This window comes from Dermochelys coriacea, chromosome 5 (genome assembly GCF_009764565.3).
Source record: "Dermochelys coriacea isolate rDerCor1 chromosome 5, rDerCor1.pri.v4, whole genome shotgun sequence".
NCBI lineage: Eukaryota > Metazoa > Chordata > Testudines > Dermochelyidae > Dermochelys > Dermochelys coriacea.
In genome coordinates this window covers 89,961,198-89,976,765 of record NC_050072.1, presented here as the reverse complement: position 1 = coordinate 89,976,765, position 15,568 = coordinate 89,961,198, and the positions used below count along the sequence as shown (strand labels likewise).

General features: G+C 38.7%; 1 protein-coding gene across 8 annotated transcripts in view; it reads left to right on the top strand.

Annotated features, from left to right (window-relative positions):
- The window catches only part of ERCC6L2 (ERCC excision repair 6 like 2), a 121,035-nt gene that overhangs the window by 19,322 nt on the left and 86,145 nt on the right, over positions 1 to 15,568 (top strand). For 7 of the 8 annotated variants that reach the window (XM_043514303.1, XM_043514301.1, XM_038401960.2 and 4 more), the window contains 4 exons: positions 4,607 to 4,800; positions 9,247 to 9,408; positions 10,633 to 10,840; positions 12,363 to 12,503. In XM_043514303.1, coding sequence (XP_043370238.1) covers positions 4,607 to 4,800; positions 9,247 to 9,408; positions 10,633 to 10,840; positions 12,363 to 12,503 — 705 coding nt within the window. The remainder of the gene's footprint in view (positions 1 to 4,606; positions 4,801 to 9,246; positions 9,409 to 10,632; positions 10,841 to 12,362; positions 12,504 to 15,568) is intronic. The other variant, XM_038401963.2, reaches the window with a different exon arrangement.

Below are 15,568 nucleotides of genomic sequence, written 5' to 3'. Positions count from 1 at the left end.
TTGGGGATGTTGAAATGCCAATAGTTATCTTGGGGACCCAGCCTACCCCTTGCTCCCATGGCTCATGGGAGCAAGCTGTACACAGGCAGCCTGGACAGTAGTAAGGAGCAGTTCAACTATAGGCTGAGCAAGTGCAGAATGGTGGTAGAATGTGCCTTTGGACATTTAAAAGCTCGCTGGTGCTGTTTGCTGACTAGGTTAGACTTCAGTGCAACCAACGTTCCTATTGTTATTGCTGTATGCTCCATAATATCTGTGACAGTAATGGGGAGATGTTTATGGTGGGGTGGGAAGTTGAGGCAAATTGCCTAGCGGCCAATTTTGAACAGCCAGACATCAGGGCGATTCTAAGAGCACAGCTTGGCGCACTGCGCATCAGAGAGGCTTTGAAAAACAGTTTCATGACTGGCCAGGCTACGGTGTGACAGTTGTGTGTATTTCTCCTTGATGCAAAACCACCCCCTTTGTTGAATTTACTTCCCTGTACGCCAATCCCCCTCCCCCCGTTGACCACAAGTGGCAAAGGAAGTAAAATCCCTATTGTTTTGAATCCATGCATTCTTTATTTATTTTAATTCTTTTATTTATGAAAAAGAGAGAGAGAGAGAGAGAGAGAGAGAGAGAGAGAGAGATCACTGACAAGATGGTCCTGGTAGGGTGGGGGAGGAGAGAAGGACTAGACCACATTGCTTATTGTAGCCACACTACAAATCAAAGCTGTTTGAATGACAGCCTTCTGTTGCTTAGGCCATCCTTTGGAGTGGAGTGGCTGGGTGCTTGGATTCTCCCCACTCTGCGATCTTGGGCGTCTGGGTGAGGAGGATATGGAACTTGGTGAGTAGGGCAGGTGGTTATACAATGGATGCAGCGGCAGTCTGTGCTCTTGTTGCCTTTCCTGCAGCTCCACCAGATGCCTGATCATGTCCATTTGCTCCCTCATGTTCTGATCACACTCACTGAATGCTTCCCTAGCCTCTGCCACCGAATGCCTCCATGCATTAAGCTGTGCCTATCAGTGCGGGAGGACTGCATGAGCTCGGAAAATGTCATCGTGAGTGTGTTTTTTTTCCCCCTTCTAATCTGCGATAACCTCATGGAAGGAGTTGATATGGGGAGCATAGAAACATTTGCACCTGCAAGGGGGATAAAAAGGGAGAGTAAAATTTAAGAAGATACGTTTCTGAGAACAAAAGGGAGTCTCTTTCACAGTGAATCAAGCCATTGACAGCAGACAGCACCTGTGCTTTAGGTACAAGGTCACATTTTGCCTTTTATATTGAGTGCCTGCCGGTATGGTGACACATCATACACAGCTGGGCAAAAGAATTCGGTTTCCAGGCAGCCATAGTAAGCCAAAGGGTACGCGGGATTGGCTTCTTCCACCTTCATAATATGTGGGAATGGTTTCAAACTGCAGCTCCCTTCTTTCCCATAGCAAGCAATGCCGGTTGGGTTTGCCGTTTAAAAGGAGGGGCTGTGGTTTTGGGGGGGGATGTGCAGTACAACCCTGCCCCCACCATGTGGCTATTCTCCAGATGATCCCTTTTAGCCAAGTGCAAACAGCCCAGCCTGAACGGGGTCCTTTTACTGTTCCCTTACAAAAATTCCTGTATTTCAACCAGGTGACCATGAATGATATCACTCTCATGAAGCTGACACAGAAAGACAGAGACCAAATGTTGCATGAATGCGACCAAAACCCAGGACCATTCGCTGCAAGCTTTGTGCTGCAGTGATTCCAGACTACTTGCTACTGGCTTGGCGTAGTAAAGTGTCCTACCATGGGGGACGAAATAAGGCAGCCCCCACAGAGAAACCTTCTGCAAAGGCTTTCTGAGTACCTCCAGGAGAGCTTCATAGAGATGCCCCTGGAGGATTCCCACTCCATCCCCAGACATGTTAACAGACTTTTCCAGTAGCTGTATGGCCGCGAATTCATCCCAATTCTTCAGGGCAAATCAAACATTAAACACTATTGCTTTTAACCCCTGTAGTGTAGTTACAAATGTGCACTCACCAGAGGTGCCTTCTCCGGCTTCAGGGTTGGGGATCCCGCCTTGAGAGGGTATTAGCTCCAGGGTGATGAAAAGATCCTGGCTGCCGGGGAGAACGGATTCTCCACTTGCCTGCTGCGCATTCTCCTCCTCCTCTTCCTCATCCACAAAATCCTCCTCTGTGTTGCGTGAGACTCCCCCTTTGCAGGTGTCCATGGACAGTGGTGGGTGATCCCCACCTAGAATGGCATGGCAGCTGTTCATAGAAGTGGCATTTATGGGGCTCTGACCCAGAGCGACCTTTTGCCTCCTTTATCTTGTAGTAGGGTTGCCTGAGCTCCTTGACTTTCATGCAGCACTTGTGTCCCTGGTGTATCCTCGCTCCACCATGCCCTGTGCGATTTTGGCATATATATTAGCATTTCTTCTTTTTGATTGGAGTTCTGCCTGCACAGATTCTTCTCCCCATACAGCAATCAGGTCCAGTGTCTCCCGTTCACTCCATGCTGGAGCTTGTTTGCGATTCTGGGACTGCATGCTCCCTTGTGCTGCTGAGCTTGCCACACTGACCAAGCAGGAAATGAAATTCAAAAGTTCCCGGGGCTTTTCCTGTGTACCTGGCTAGTGCATCAGAGTTGAAAATGCTGTCCAGAGTGGTCACATTGGAGCACTCTGGGATAACACCGAGGCCAATACTGGAGAATTGCACAACGCTGCGTCTGCACTACCCCAAATTCGACCCCAGAAGGTCAATTTTAGCGCTACTCCCCTCATCGGAGAGGAGTACATTAGTCGATTTTAAGAGCCCTTTAGGTCGACAGAATGGGATTGTTTGTGTAGCTGCATTGCTTATAAAATCGACCTAACGCGGCTAAATTCGACTTAACCTCGTAATGTAGACCACAGTTAAGTAAAGTTATTTTTGAATTGCCTCTTTTAGTGTTACTTCTTATTTGATAATTTTTGCCACAATGAATTTGTATGTTGCTTAAAAATCAGTTTTTGGAAACCTACTGTATGCAGTAGTTTAGACAAGGTGGAAACTTTCCTTTGTGGTTCAGTTCCCTGAAAAGAAAGAGAGAGAAAAATGATGACAAAAGTGTCAATGGTATACAATATGCAAGTAATCCTTATTTCTCTTTTCGGTGGTGTAAACAAGTAATAAGTGTTATTGCTTGAAATAGGATTCTAAGATACATACTTTTATTCATAAAGTTCTGATTTGTTCCTTTACCCAAAGTAATGTGCTAAATGGAAGCTTTTCAATATCTTGCGCATGAGTTGGTCCCACAGTCCTTTGAATAAGCATTTGTAATGGGATCAGGATTATAAAAGATTATGGTGGTATTAATAATACTTAATGTTTATATGTAGTGCTTTTTATCTGTGTATTTTAAATCAGTTCTCAAATGTGGTTAATTTAGTATTCCCATTGTACAGATGAGAGAAAACTGAGGCACAGAAGTTAAGTGACTTTCCAAGGTATCACAACCAGGAATAGAACCTAGTCTCTTGTTTCCCAGTCCTATGTCCTATTCAATGGCATGTACAGATCATATGTTTCTTTTTACAAAAGCCATGTACACATGCGAATACAATGTTCTTATTCTTCAATTAAGTCAAATGCTTACTAAATACAAATCAGTAGAGAGTCATAAAGGTAAATTTGAAATACTTTATTGAACAAAAATTGACAATTGAATCCAGAGAATATCTACTGTATGGGAATATATGCATTGAACTAAAATACATGTTGTAAAAAGGTTGAAATCAGCTAACTGTATCTACCACGAACAATTTTAGTGTTCTGCATTTTTCCGGCAAGGTTTAATATCTCTAATACCTAAAATACATTTTAAAAAACAAATAAAATATGAATCAATATTGGCCTTTTGAGGTTAGTTGTAGCAAATATAGTTAATGGACTAATTACATAATTCAGTTGCAGGTGTCTTTTGATTCTTCATTTGTGTCAATTCATAAGAACGACTGTGGTTTAATGGAATATGCAAGTAGAAAGAAGAGAAAAAATCTGTATTCTGTTCTTGGCTCTGCCATTAACTAGCTTTGTGATATCAAACAAGTTACTGAATAACTCCTGTGTCTCTGTTTTCCCATCTGTAAAATATTTTGTGATCTGTGGATGCACATTCTATAGAAGTAGAAAGTGATGGTTGGTGTTTTCTCTATCAATCTACAGTCATAATTTTTCTACAGTTCTTGCATTTCATCAGTTTTACTCTCTCTGTCCATATGAAGTAGATTTTTTTTTTGTAAAGCTTTACAGTATAACTTGAGTAAGTACCATTATTGCTTTGAAGCAGTACTCCTTCTGGGGACCATTTTACTGTATGTTTCCTCTGATGACCCCACACTCTAAATAAACTTAGATTGCTTTACTTTTATGAGTTTGTCCTCTCATTCTTCTCTTCTCTGTTCAGTTCATATAACGCTAAGCAAATTATATCATTCATGGAAAATGATTAAATAAAATTCAAACTTTTAAATACTAAAACAATGCTCATTATTTTGATTTTTTTGCATGACAGCTCTTGATAAAATGTTTTTGATATGGGTTCTGCAGCAGTATAATGACAGCTGTTTGTTTTTAGACTTTCCTAATAGTGGCCCCTCTTTCTGTGCTTTATAACTGGAAGGATGAGTTGGACACTTGGGGCTATTTCAGGGTCGCTATTTTACATGGCAGTAGAAAGGACAATGGACTGAGTCGCATCAAGCAGGGAAAGTGTGAGATTGCTCTAACAACATATGAGACACTTCGCCTATGTCTGGATGAACTTAACAGGTAATGTAACATTTTTCTAATGTTCATTTGTGCAAACACTGGTTTTTGTAACAGTCTACTGTGTTTTGGTTTTACATTTTTTTTTTTGACAACTATCTAAATCCTGTGAATCTGTCTCCTTACTGGGAAGTGGAATGAGGAGATACAGTACATCTATTATTAGTGAACTTACCAAACAGAATCTCTTTCTAATGGGTAATCCCCAAGAAGGTAGTTATTTGAATGATAGCTGTATTAAATGTTGAAATGTCAGGCAAACTAGTCTCTGTTTCTCCCATTCTATCCCCCACAATGACCATTAAAATATATGGGATGGCAAAGGCTTGATACCCTGAGAATCCCTACCCTAGACTTATTTTTTCATTTACATAATAAGATTCCAGGATTGTCACTTTGAAATGTAAGATTTGTATAGAATCAACATGAAGTGATGGAAACAGCTTCAAGCATGGTTGTGAGCTCTTTTTGTTCAGAATATCACAAGGTTGAATCATCAGCGTGATTTGCAATCTGTTGCAGTCCAGTTTTTAAGTTTTCAGCCATTTTAACTTTACGAATTACACCCATGTGGTGTACAGCCAAAGTCAGGCCGAGAGTCCTATTCCATTGCCATATCAGAGTTAATATCTACACTTAATTAGCATGCAACAATTTTATTGGTTGTATGAGGGAGACTATCCAGATGGTTGATTACTGGGTCCAACTGCCGCAGTTTTTCAAAACCACCAACATAACTCTGTCCACACAGTAACCCCAAACACACACAGCCCCCATCGCAGGACACATCCCTCACTTGCCACCTGCACAAAGCTCCCATCACCACACAATCCACATGCACATCAACACATATTTCCTCCAATCTCATCATATTCCCAGTGAGAACCAGGTGGAATGTTAGAGTCCAAAGGTTCTGTGGTGGTTGGAATGTGACACTTGATCAGAGGAGGTGGGACTGACAGCTGTGTGGGGTAACAAAGAGGTGGTGGTCCCTCCTGACAGGGAGCAGTTCTGTGCACAAACTTTGGGGAACATGTATTTTTTTTAAGTTCTCAGCCATTTTAACTTTACAGATTGCACAATGCAAAACACCCAAACACAATATCCTCACACAAATGAACTCAACTAGCCGTTATTCACCACCCCTACAGCTCAACACTGTGCACACCCCCCGACACAACTCAGCACAAATCTCACAGAACACATAATAACCCTAAACACAGATAGCTCCTCACTGCAGCAAACATACTTCATTCACCATTCTCATAAATCAACACAAGATTTCCCAGCACAGTGCACATTCTCTCCAACCCTCATACTTGCCATAAACTTGAATGGCAAAGCTGTGGGTCATCACTACTAGTAGAATATGCATCTAGGTTACATATCCCTGTTGCATGACAGAGGTCAGTATCCACTGTTAGTGGACCATGCTTTAATTGTCTAATGGACAACCTACTCTCATCTGTGATCCCACAGACAGCCTCATCTCCCATTTATGATCATATAATATTTTTGTAGCAATAGAGCAGTTGCCTACATGGAAAAGTTATGTTAGGAAATGATTTAATATGTATTTATTTAGCTGTCTTTCAATGCAGTTTAGAACAGAACTCTCCATATCCTCCCCCTCCCCCTGCCCCCACATCCCCCAACAAGTCCTCACAGTAGATTAACTTCTGGTATACAGTGCAAATAGTTGACACAGTGCAGTGTTTTTTGCCAGGTTGTGTTGGTCCTTTAATTCAGGAAACTTTAAGTAAGAGAGATATTGTAATATTTATGTTTCTTAATACCCCAAAGGACTTTATAGAATTTGAGGTCTTCCTGCTTTCCAATTTGTCTCTGCTATAGTTCATGACCTTGAGTACAATCAATTGAGCAAGTCAGTATTGACTGTTTAAATACTAGAGAACTCACAGTACAAACTTGCTGACAGCTTGACATGGTCTTGTAGTTTAAACAGCTGGGTTCACCTTCAGGACTTGATAACAATTTAGATTGAATCATAGCTGAAGAGATCCCTATAGCTATCTCTGTCAATCTAGACTTGTTTAAAAATACTGTGGTTTGGAGTAGAGATGTGAGAATCTGTGTGAGAGGGAGGAGTAATCCCTATACTCAGATCTCTTCATGCATGAGTATAAGAAATGATTAGTTGAAATTGGTTACTTTCAAATATGCTCATTCCTGTTCCTACTTTGCATCTAGCCATGGTTTTATCTCTTATGTTCTCTTGAGAGTATCTGACTTTTCTTAAAGTAGATTTTTGAGATGTAGGAGGCTGACATGGGCTACTTGATTTAAAGTATTTCAATAGTACTGAATGAAGATTCAATCTTAAAAATAAATTAATCTAAAATAGATTTTTTTTAAAAAACGGAAAAAACCTTGATACTTTAAAATGTGCCTGCTCCTACTTGCAGCTGCTTGATTGTATTAAAGGAACATCAAACTTGAAGTTAATGTATTTTGAAATTGCTCAAAATATCATTATTTCAGAACTAATCTTCTACCTGCTTTATAAATTTGAATTTAAATAAATCTTTCTGGGGGCTGGATGATTGAGGATTAGTCATGTGATCGGAATCATTTCACCTTTAGGTCATGGGGTTTTATTGTATTCCAGACTGATAGTGACCAAAAGTTGTTACCATGCAATGGCTGCTGATATTGTTCAAATTCCTTTTGGAACAGTTGCCCATAATTCCCTTGCTGCTAGATATGCAGCTTTCCCTTCCACATCCCTCCAACCCCCCAATATCATTGGCAGTAGAGATAGCAAAAAGAATGAACAATCCTGTCATCCCTACAGTTGATCCCTTCAAGTCATATTTCAGACTCATTGATAAGGATGTTTTTCCTGTTGCTGCTACCCATGCTATACCTGTTAGGTGGGGAAAATGGAAGATTTCAGTAAGCAGGGTTCTCAATCTGCTACCTTTCTATAATTAATTAACTTTTAAAAAAATCTTTTAAAAGTGGAGTTAGTGATATTAAAAGCTGCTGGATTAATAGTCTAGAGACAGACAGTCTTTCTCTTTCACAGAATAGGTATAGCATGACTGTCAATAGTTCATATTTTTGGCCACAAAGCCTTGTCAGTGCGCTAAATTAATTTTTTAAAAGATAAGTCTAACCTTAGGAAAGGCAGGAGCCTACGAAAGCAATGCCATAGTTGGGGTCCTCCCAAATTCATGGTCGATTTTGGTCAATTTCACAGACATAGGATATTAAAAGTAATAAATTTCATGATTCAGCTATTTAAATCTGAAATTTCATGGTGTTATAATTGTAGGGGTCCTGACTGAAAAAGGAATTTGGGGGGGGGGGGCGTTGCAAGGCTATTGTAGAGGGGGTTGCGGTACTGCTACTTTTATTTCTGTGCTGCTGCTGGCGGCAGCGCTGCCTTCAGGGCTGGGCATCTGGAGAGCGGTGGCTGCTGGCTGGGAGCCCAGCTCTGAAGGCAGAGCCGCCTCCAGCAGCAGCAGCAGCACAGAAGTAAAGATGCAATGGTATAGTATTGCCACACTTACTTCTGCACTGCTGCAACTGGGCACCTCACGGCTAGGCTGCCTCTGAAGGCAGCACAGAAGTAAGAGTGACAATACCACAGCCCCCCTAAAATAACCTTGCGACCCCCCCTGCCCGCAACACCCTTTTGGGTCAGGACCCTCAGTTTAAGAAATGCCTGTGAAATCTGTATAGTATAAGGTAAAAACAAACAAAAGACCAGATTTCACAGGGGGAGACCAGATTTCACAGTCGTAACATGATTTTCATGGCTGTGAATTTGATAGGGCTCTAGCTATAGTGAATGGCTCAGCTAGCTGCCGGCTTGGAAATAGCCTAATTTCTAGTCATAGCAAAGTAAATATAAACTACAGGTGAATAATGGATGAATGTAATCAAATTCTCCTCATGCAAGCTTAAAAAACTTGATTAGTACAGTTTTCTGATGCATATTTTTCATTGCAGAGTTGATTTAATGCTCAAGAAAGGGAGCCAGATTCCTCTTAAACTACAGTTTAAGGCACACTTCCATCTTGAAATCTGAGGATTTTTTTAAGAGCATTTTAAAAATCTCAGATATTATACCTAAGTCCCATTGTATGTGATGGTAAAATCAATTTTTTCTGTCTCCTGAAACATTATTTCTCTTGCATTTATCTGTGTGAGGGATCTGAACAAATTGATTATAGTGAAACTGAGTACACGCAACAGGATGTAAAATACATAAAGTTAGCTGATTTTTTTTTCACTTACAGTAATATCAAGTGTTACTTGTAACATTTGGACTTGTCTTTGAATTTTTTTAAGTTGATGGCATTTTTTTTAAGTCACTTGCTTTTAGTCAACAATTGTGAGGAAACACAGCTAATTCTAAGTACGTTTGTGAGATAATGCAAGCGACAGCTACATGAAACTGTATTTCCTGTTGATCCACAGCCTAGAATGGTCAGCTGTAATTGTAGATGAAGCACACAGAATCAAGAATCCAAAGGCTCAAATAACCCAAACTATGAAGGCTTTAAAATGCAGTGTTCGTATAGGTCTTACTGGAACCATTCTTCAGAACAACATGAAAGAATTATGGTGTGTCATGGACTGGTAAGTAAGAAGTTAATATTTTAATTAAGACTTATCCAGAGAAGTGACAGGGTGGCAATGGTGTGGGCTCAGCAGTGTCCAGAAACTGTTATAGTAGGAATTCCATCACACTTTTGTCTTGTTTCTGCTGGAAGTACATGTGGTTTCCCACCAAGGCACTGCCCCCAAACTGTTGGAATAACCCATCTTTTAGAGTAGTCTTAGATAGCTTGTACCTGGTAAACTTGGGGGCGTCCTCATCCCCTCACTCTTTTGGGTACTGGTAATCAGGGGAGGAGTTCTTTTCTCTTATTATTTATCCCCCCCCCCCAACTTCTTTCCAGTGGTAACAGGATAAGGATAATTATTTAGCTCCCAGTCTCCGGCACTTTGCTCCCTTCTTGTCTAAAATGCACAACTCATATTCATGTAGATAAGTGTTGTGTGTCCTCCTGATGATTTCTATTAATATTTCAGTAGTGCCCAAAATGTGCTAGGTGTTGTGCAAATATATAGGAAGGGACAGTCCCTACCCCCAAAGAACTTTAAAGAGGAAAAAAGACCCCCAGATGAGGGAATGGAACGTGCAAACAAAATAATCTTTTTATTAGTTACCATTTTAAAAATCTTAAATACGGAGCAATTGTGGGCTGAAGTGAAATGTCAGGAAGGGGATGAGTTAGTAGCAAAGCTTAATGTAAAATCCAAGCAACTAAAACATTAAGATGGTGTTAGAATGGATTATGCAACGGGGAGTATTTCTCGGAAATGCCTAATGGGTTTAATAATTCCTGTTGTTTTCTTTAGATTCAGATTCATTAAACTATTTGATATCTGTATAACCTGATGGAATTAAACAGAAAGAATCAAAGTCAACATTTTAAAACCTGGGTGCCTAAACTTTAGGCACCTAAATCCTTAAATAAGCTCCTAAATAATAGTAACCTGATTCATAACACCAGTCAGCATCCATTGGACCTGCAGATGCTGAGCTACTCTGAAGATTGTGTCATTATTACTGAAGAGCCTGTATGGGGATTTAGGTGCCTAAACTTAGGCTGACTGTCTGGAAGTAGAATGATACATTTCTATTATATACGAGTCGTATTTATTCATTTAACTGCTGCTGATTGATTTAAGATCTGTCACTGTTAGTCAGGAGTATTTCACATGCTTTTAATCAATGGAAGAGGATATTCTGCATTCGTGTTCAGCAAATGACTACTGTTCTTTTATTTCTTTTAGGGCTATACCTGGACTTTTGGGTAGCAGAACACATTTCAAGAAGGAATTTTCTGATCCAGTGGAGCATGGCCAAAGGCACACCGCAACTAAGAGAGAGCTAGCAACAGGTCGAAAGGCCATGCAGAAGCTAGCAAGAAAAATGTCTGGCTGCTTCCTGCGACGTACTAAGACTTTTATTAGTGATCAGTTGCCAAAAAAGGAAGACAGAGTAAGAGTGGCCATTTTTACAAAATACTAATAAATATATCATATCTTAGTGGTTGTTAATATATCATAGTGTTGTTTTGTATAGTGTATCTAGTAGTTCATGGTTCTGTGGTCAGATTTTTCTAGAGTTCAGAGGTCCAGGGCTGTGAGCAAAAATGCACATGCAATAATACACTTCATTTGTTCACATAATTACTATGATTGCATGTTCAGATTGAGTTATTTGGGCATGGAAATGCCCAGCAAGACATTTGACTGACCATTAACACATCCAGATGCTTAATTTATATGCACAGTTGTAATTATATGGCTAATATCAGCTTCACATTTCTGTGTGCAGGATGTGGAGTCTGATAATATATAAATTAAGACTTGTTAAAAGCCAATTACTTTCAAGCCTCCCCTTTTATGGTATTCATTTTAATAGAATACTTGAAAATGGTTTATATTTTTTTAAGTTAATTGTAACTAATTATGGCTGTTTCTTTTGTGCTGGCATAAACATAATTTAAGAATTTATACTTTTTTAAATCATCATGACTAGGCTGTTTTGATGAATATGAGAATTTATTCAGCTGGCAAGCACAAATATATTTAATAAATTAAACACATTAGCTTGCAGCTGTTTTTCTAGATTTTGTTTTTCCCTTCATACAGAGCCTGTAATAATGTCATTCAAACTGTGTCTTCTAAAGGAAAGATTAACACAAACGTCAGTCAGGTGCTTTTCTAAATCTAGCAGGTTTTATTTCTTTTCATTCTCTTGTTAATGTGAGTATACGTTCAAGTTACTGTTGTATTATTATAGCACAGCATGGTGCTGCTGCTATGTGGGTGGCCTAGGTTCAGAAGTGATCTTGGGATTTTCTGTCTCCTGCTGGTTAAGACCAAAGATGTCATGGAGATGCCACCCGTGGTCTTTGGGAGGAAGGATAAGAGTTTTGGACACACCACTGTACAGATCCCCACCCCTCCCATTCCTGTGACTCTCAGGATCAATAGGTCTCTTATATTTGACTGTTTTTTATCTCCCTGACTGTAGAAGAGTTCTACAATAGTTAGTACCAAAGCGGGGTGAAAGGAAAAGGCAAATAAACCATTCTGACTAAGTGGGCAAGAACCTTTATGGCTAGGTCTTTTAAACCCTTCACTCATTCAGTCACTCAATAACCCCCCCCCCCACAAAAAAAAGCCTAAAGAAAATGTAGTGGTAGTAAAACTGCAGAATGATTGATGTAGTTTGATTTTAATACTGCTAATACAATTTTTTTTTTACCAATTCTATTAAAATTACCACAGTTACCTATTGACCATATTTTCACACTTTTTTTCCAGCACATCAGCCTCCAGTTCTTTATTGGGACCAGAAAAATACCTTTTAACTACCTGTACATCTACCAGTTTATTTTCCATTTTCTGTAATTTTAGTATTTTAACATTTTTGTTTTATATTCTTATTGAGATCTTTGTTGTTTTTTCATGTATGCTGCATAAAATTGTATTTTGGGGTTCTCTCTTGGCAGACGGTATACTGTTCCCTGACAGAGTTCCAGAAACAAGTATATCAGGCTGTGTTGGCAACAGAAGATGTAAGCTTAGTACTGCGAGCATGGGAGCCCTGTAGTTGTAGCAGTGGCCGTAAAAGGAAGAATTGTTGTTACAAAGTAAGTATTTTCACAGTCTGGATTTCAGGATGTACAGTAACTTGCATCTTTCCACACTGCTGGTTTGGACAATGTGAGGAATATGCTTCAGAGAATGACTGGCCCTACCTATTTTGCAGGTCTTGTTCCTAATAGATCACCAAAAGAGAGGTTGCGGAGTGGAGCATTCCCCCAAACCACTGTTCCTCTAGGCACACAGGCTGTCTCACCTTTGCTCTCACAACTTTTGTAGCAGTTGAGGGCAGAATAGAAATTCTTTGATCCCTTTTTATATTTGTTTAATAATCCAAATTGGGGGGATGAAAGGTACATTATTTGGTCATTGCCATTAAAGAGCCAATATTTGCTGATAGTTATGACATGTTGGTGGCTGAGATTCTCACATTCTCTATCTTTAATTAGGGTAAGAGATAGCGGTAGACACTATTCACAAATGATTATTTCTGCTAAGAAGGGGCTGTCTTAATCTGTATGTAACCGTTCACAAGGGGAAGTTGAACAAAAGATAAATGTATATAAATACACTGGCAACAAAATCTATTTTTGAAAAACAGGGAAATCAATTTAAAGAACAAAACAAGGAAAATATACTGTACATACAGGAAAACTATTAAAAGACTGAACTTTAAGAAAAAAATGAAATTAAACTCCAGTTATAAATATAAATATATAGTGTCAGTTAATTGGAGGTCATGGGGAAGAAACTAAAGTTAGTTATAGTTTAACTTAACTGTAATTTCAAGTTAACTCGGACTTAACAGTACCTACTGACCCCTTGTGATCTTCCACTCAGTATATCCTTTGCATGCAAGGAGAAAATATTCAGAAGGAGGCTTTGATAAGAATTCTTTTTATCAGTTTAAACTCAAGAACTGCATCCTGGATGGTTACTTCAGCAAACCCATAACCTTGTCCCTTAAAATGTCCTGGGAGTGCCGATGCTGTTTATTCTATGATTACATTTAAAATCATATAACTTCAGGCAGCTTGTTAACTTAAAAACCTAGACAAAATAAACCAAACTGATTGAGACACAGGTCATCTGTAAACTATTGATGTAAGTGCTGTGATGGAAGTTGCCTCAAGCTCCACTGGTCTTGCTGTTCCTTGAAGTAGCAATTACTGAAGACTTCTTGTCTTTTGTCTGCATTGAATTTATTCTTTTTTATAATTTTCAAAATAATAAACTGCACTCTTTTTGGCTGGTTGGTATTCTTCCCAGTCTTTACTTCTCCAATTTAAAGCAATGCATTTTTTTTCTTAATTTCCATGTATTCTATCTCTATATTAAATACTGTGTTGTTTTGTCAACTTCACTTTTACCTTATTGCAGTCTCTCACATTTTCTTCCATGTACCCTATCACCCTTTATTGTCTAGGCACATCTGTGTCTCCAGGTCACTCAGTTTGTTCTGCCCTTGACACCATATTTTAAGAACTGTTACAGTCTGGGTTGAGAGCGTTATGGACAGCTTCTCTCAACCAACTGGTTCAAATTTTAAGAATGGAAAAATTTAGATTGGATATAAAGAAAAACTTCCTTATTTGAGCTGTATTAGGTTGTGGAATAGCCTTCTTAGAGCTGTGGTAAAACATTAGAAAAGGTACAGTTGGGAACAACCTGCATGGACAGGGGGATGGACTGAATGACCTATTAGCTCACTTCCAGCTCTAAGTAATAGCAATAAATTCAAATTATAAGCGTACATTTGTATTTGCTCTGCAGAAGTTGTCCTGTAATGGAAAATCATTATTCAAATACACACTTTACGATAATAGTAAAATGAGCACATAATACTGGCCAATGACACACTTTTATATACTGTATTTATTCCTCATGTATATTATAAATGTTTTTCAGTTTGCTTCAGTGTGATAACCCGATCTATTTTATCTCTTGTTGAAATGCTTTTTACAGTAAGGCAGCTTTTGGATCGTTTATTTTATTAATAGATTTTACATTATGAAGGTGTGCTGCTGGTTTTTCACTAATTTTAACATTAGCTCTTTCCTTGCTTCTATGTCTCATGATGCTTTGTAGAGAAAAGTGACCCTCCATTTCATTCAATTCGCTAATGACACCTGAAATTACTGGAAGCCTTTGGAAACATCCTGGATGCTTAAGTGTAAAATAGATTGCTATAGAATAATTTCCTGAAGTTACCCATGAAATCTAGCAATTTAAGAGGTTGAAGGGGGAAACATGATTGAGCACTAGTTTAAAATTTTATGGTAGGCATTTAAGAATAATATTGGAAATGGAGTGCAAGTGCTAAAGCTGTCATTTTTATTATTTGTCAACTAATGACTTCAGTGATATGCACTGACTGTTATTTTTGGCATATTTGCATGTTTAAAGTCAGTCAGCCATAACCAGGAAAACACAGTTATCTGATGTCATTGCTGATGCACTAGAAAACCTTGCATAAACATTTAAAGTAATTTTAATTATTTTTATTATTATATTTTTATAATTTTATTATTATTTTATCTATTTAAAATATTGTTGAGTTTCTTTTCAGAAAGAAAACTATTAGCTGTTGTTGGGTAAGATGCCATTAAAACAGCTGTGGTTTAAATTTGATTTTAAATTGTTTGTAACATTTCCATTTCTATTTTTCATATGACATGTTACATGGCATCTTGGTTATCCTAACTTTCTATAAATTACATGTTCTGTAATATGTAAGAACAAATATAAACAACATTGTTGTCTTGAAGCAGAGGCAGTGCTAGCAGGAATATTTTTGGAACCCCATACACACAACACATACCAATAATTAATAAGGGGCCCCCTTGAGCTGCTCAGGGCCCTAAGCAATTGCTTAGTTTGCCTGTGTCTGGCATCGGCTCTGAAGAAATCTTTTCTGTTAATACTATTTGTTACAAAATGCAGGAAAATTGTAGGTATTCTCTGTCATGCTGCGTTTTTAATAAAATCAGTAAGGTTCCAATATTAATCTATGTAGAAGAGGTTTTAAAAAATACTTGGAAATCGCAAATACACTTTCTGCTGAAAATGGTAGTTCTCATCTTAGAGTTCTAGAACCCTGATTCTGCCAGTT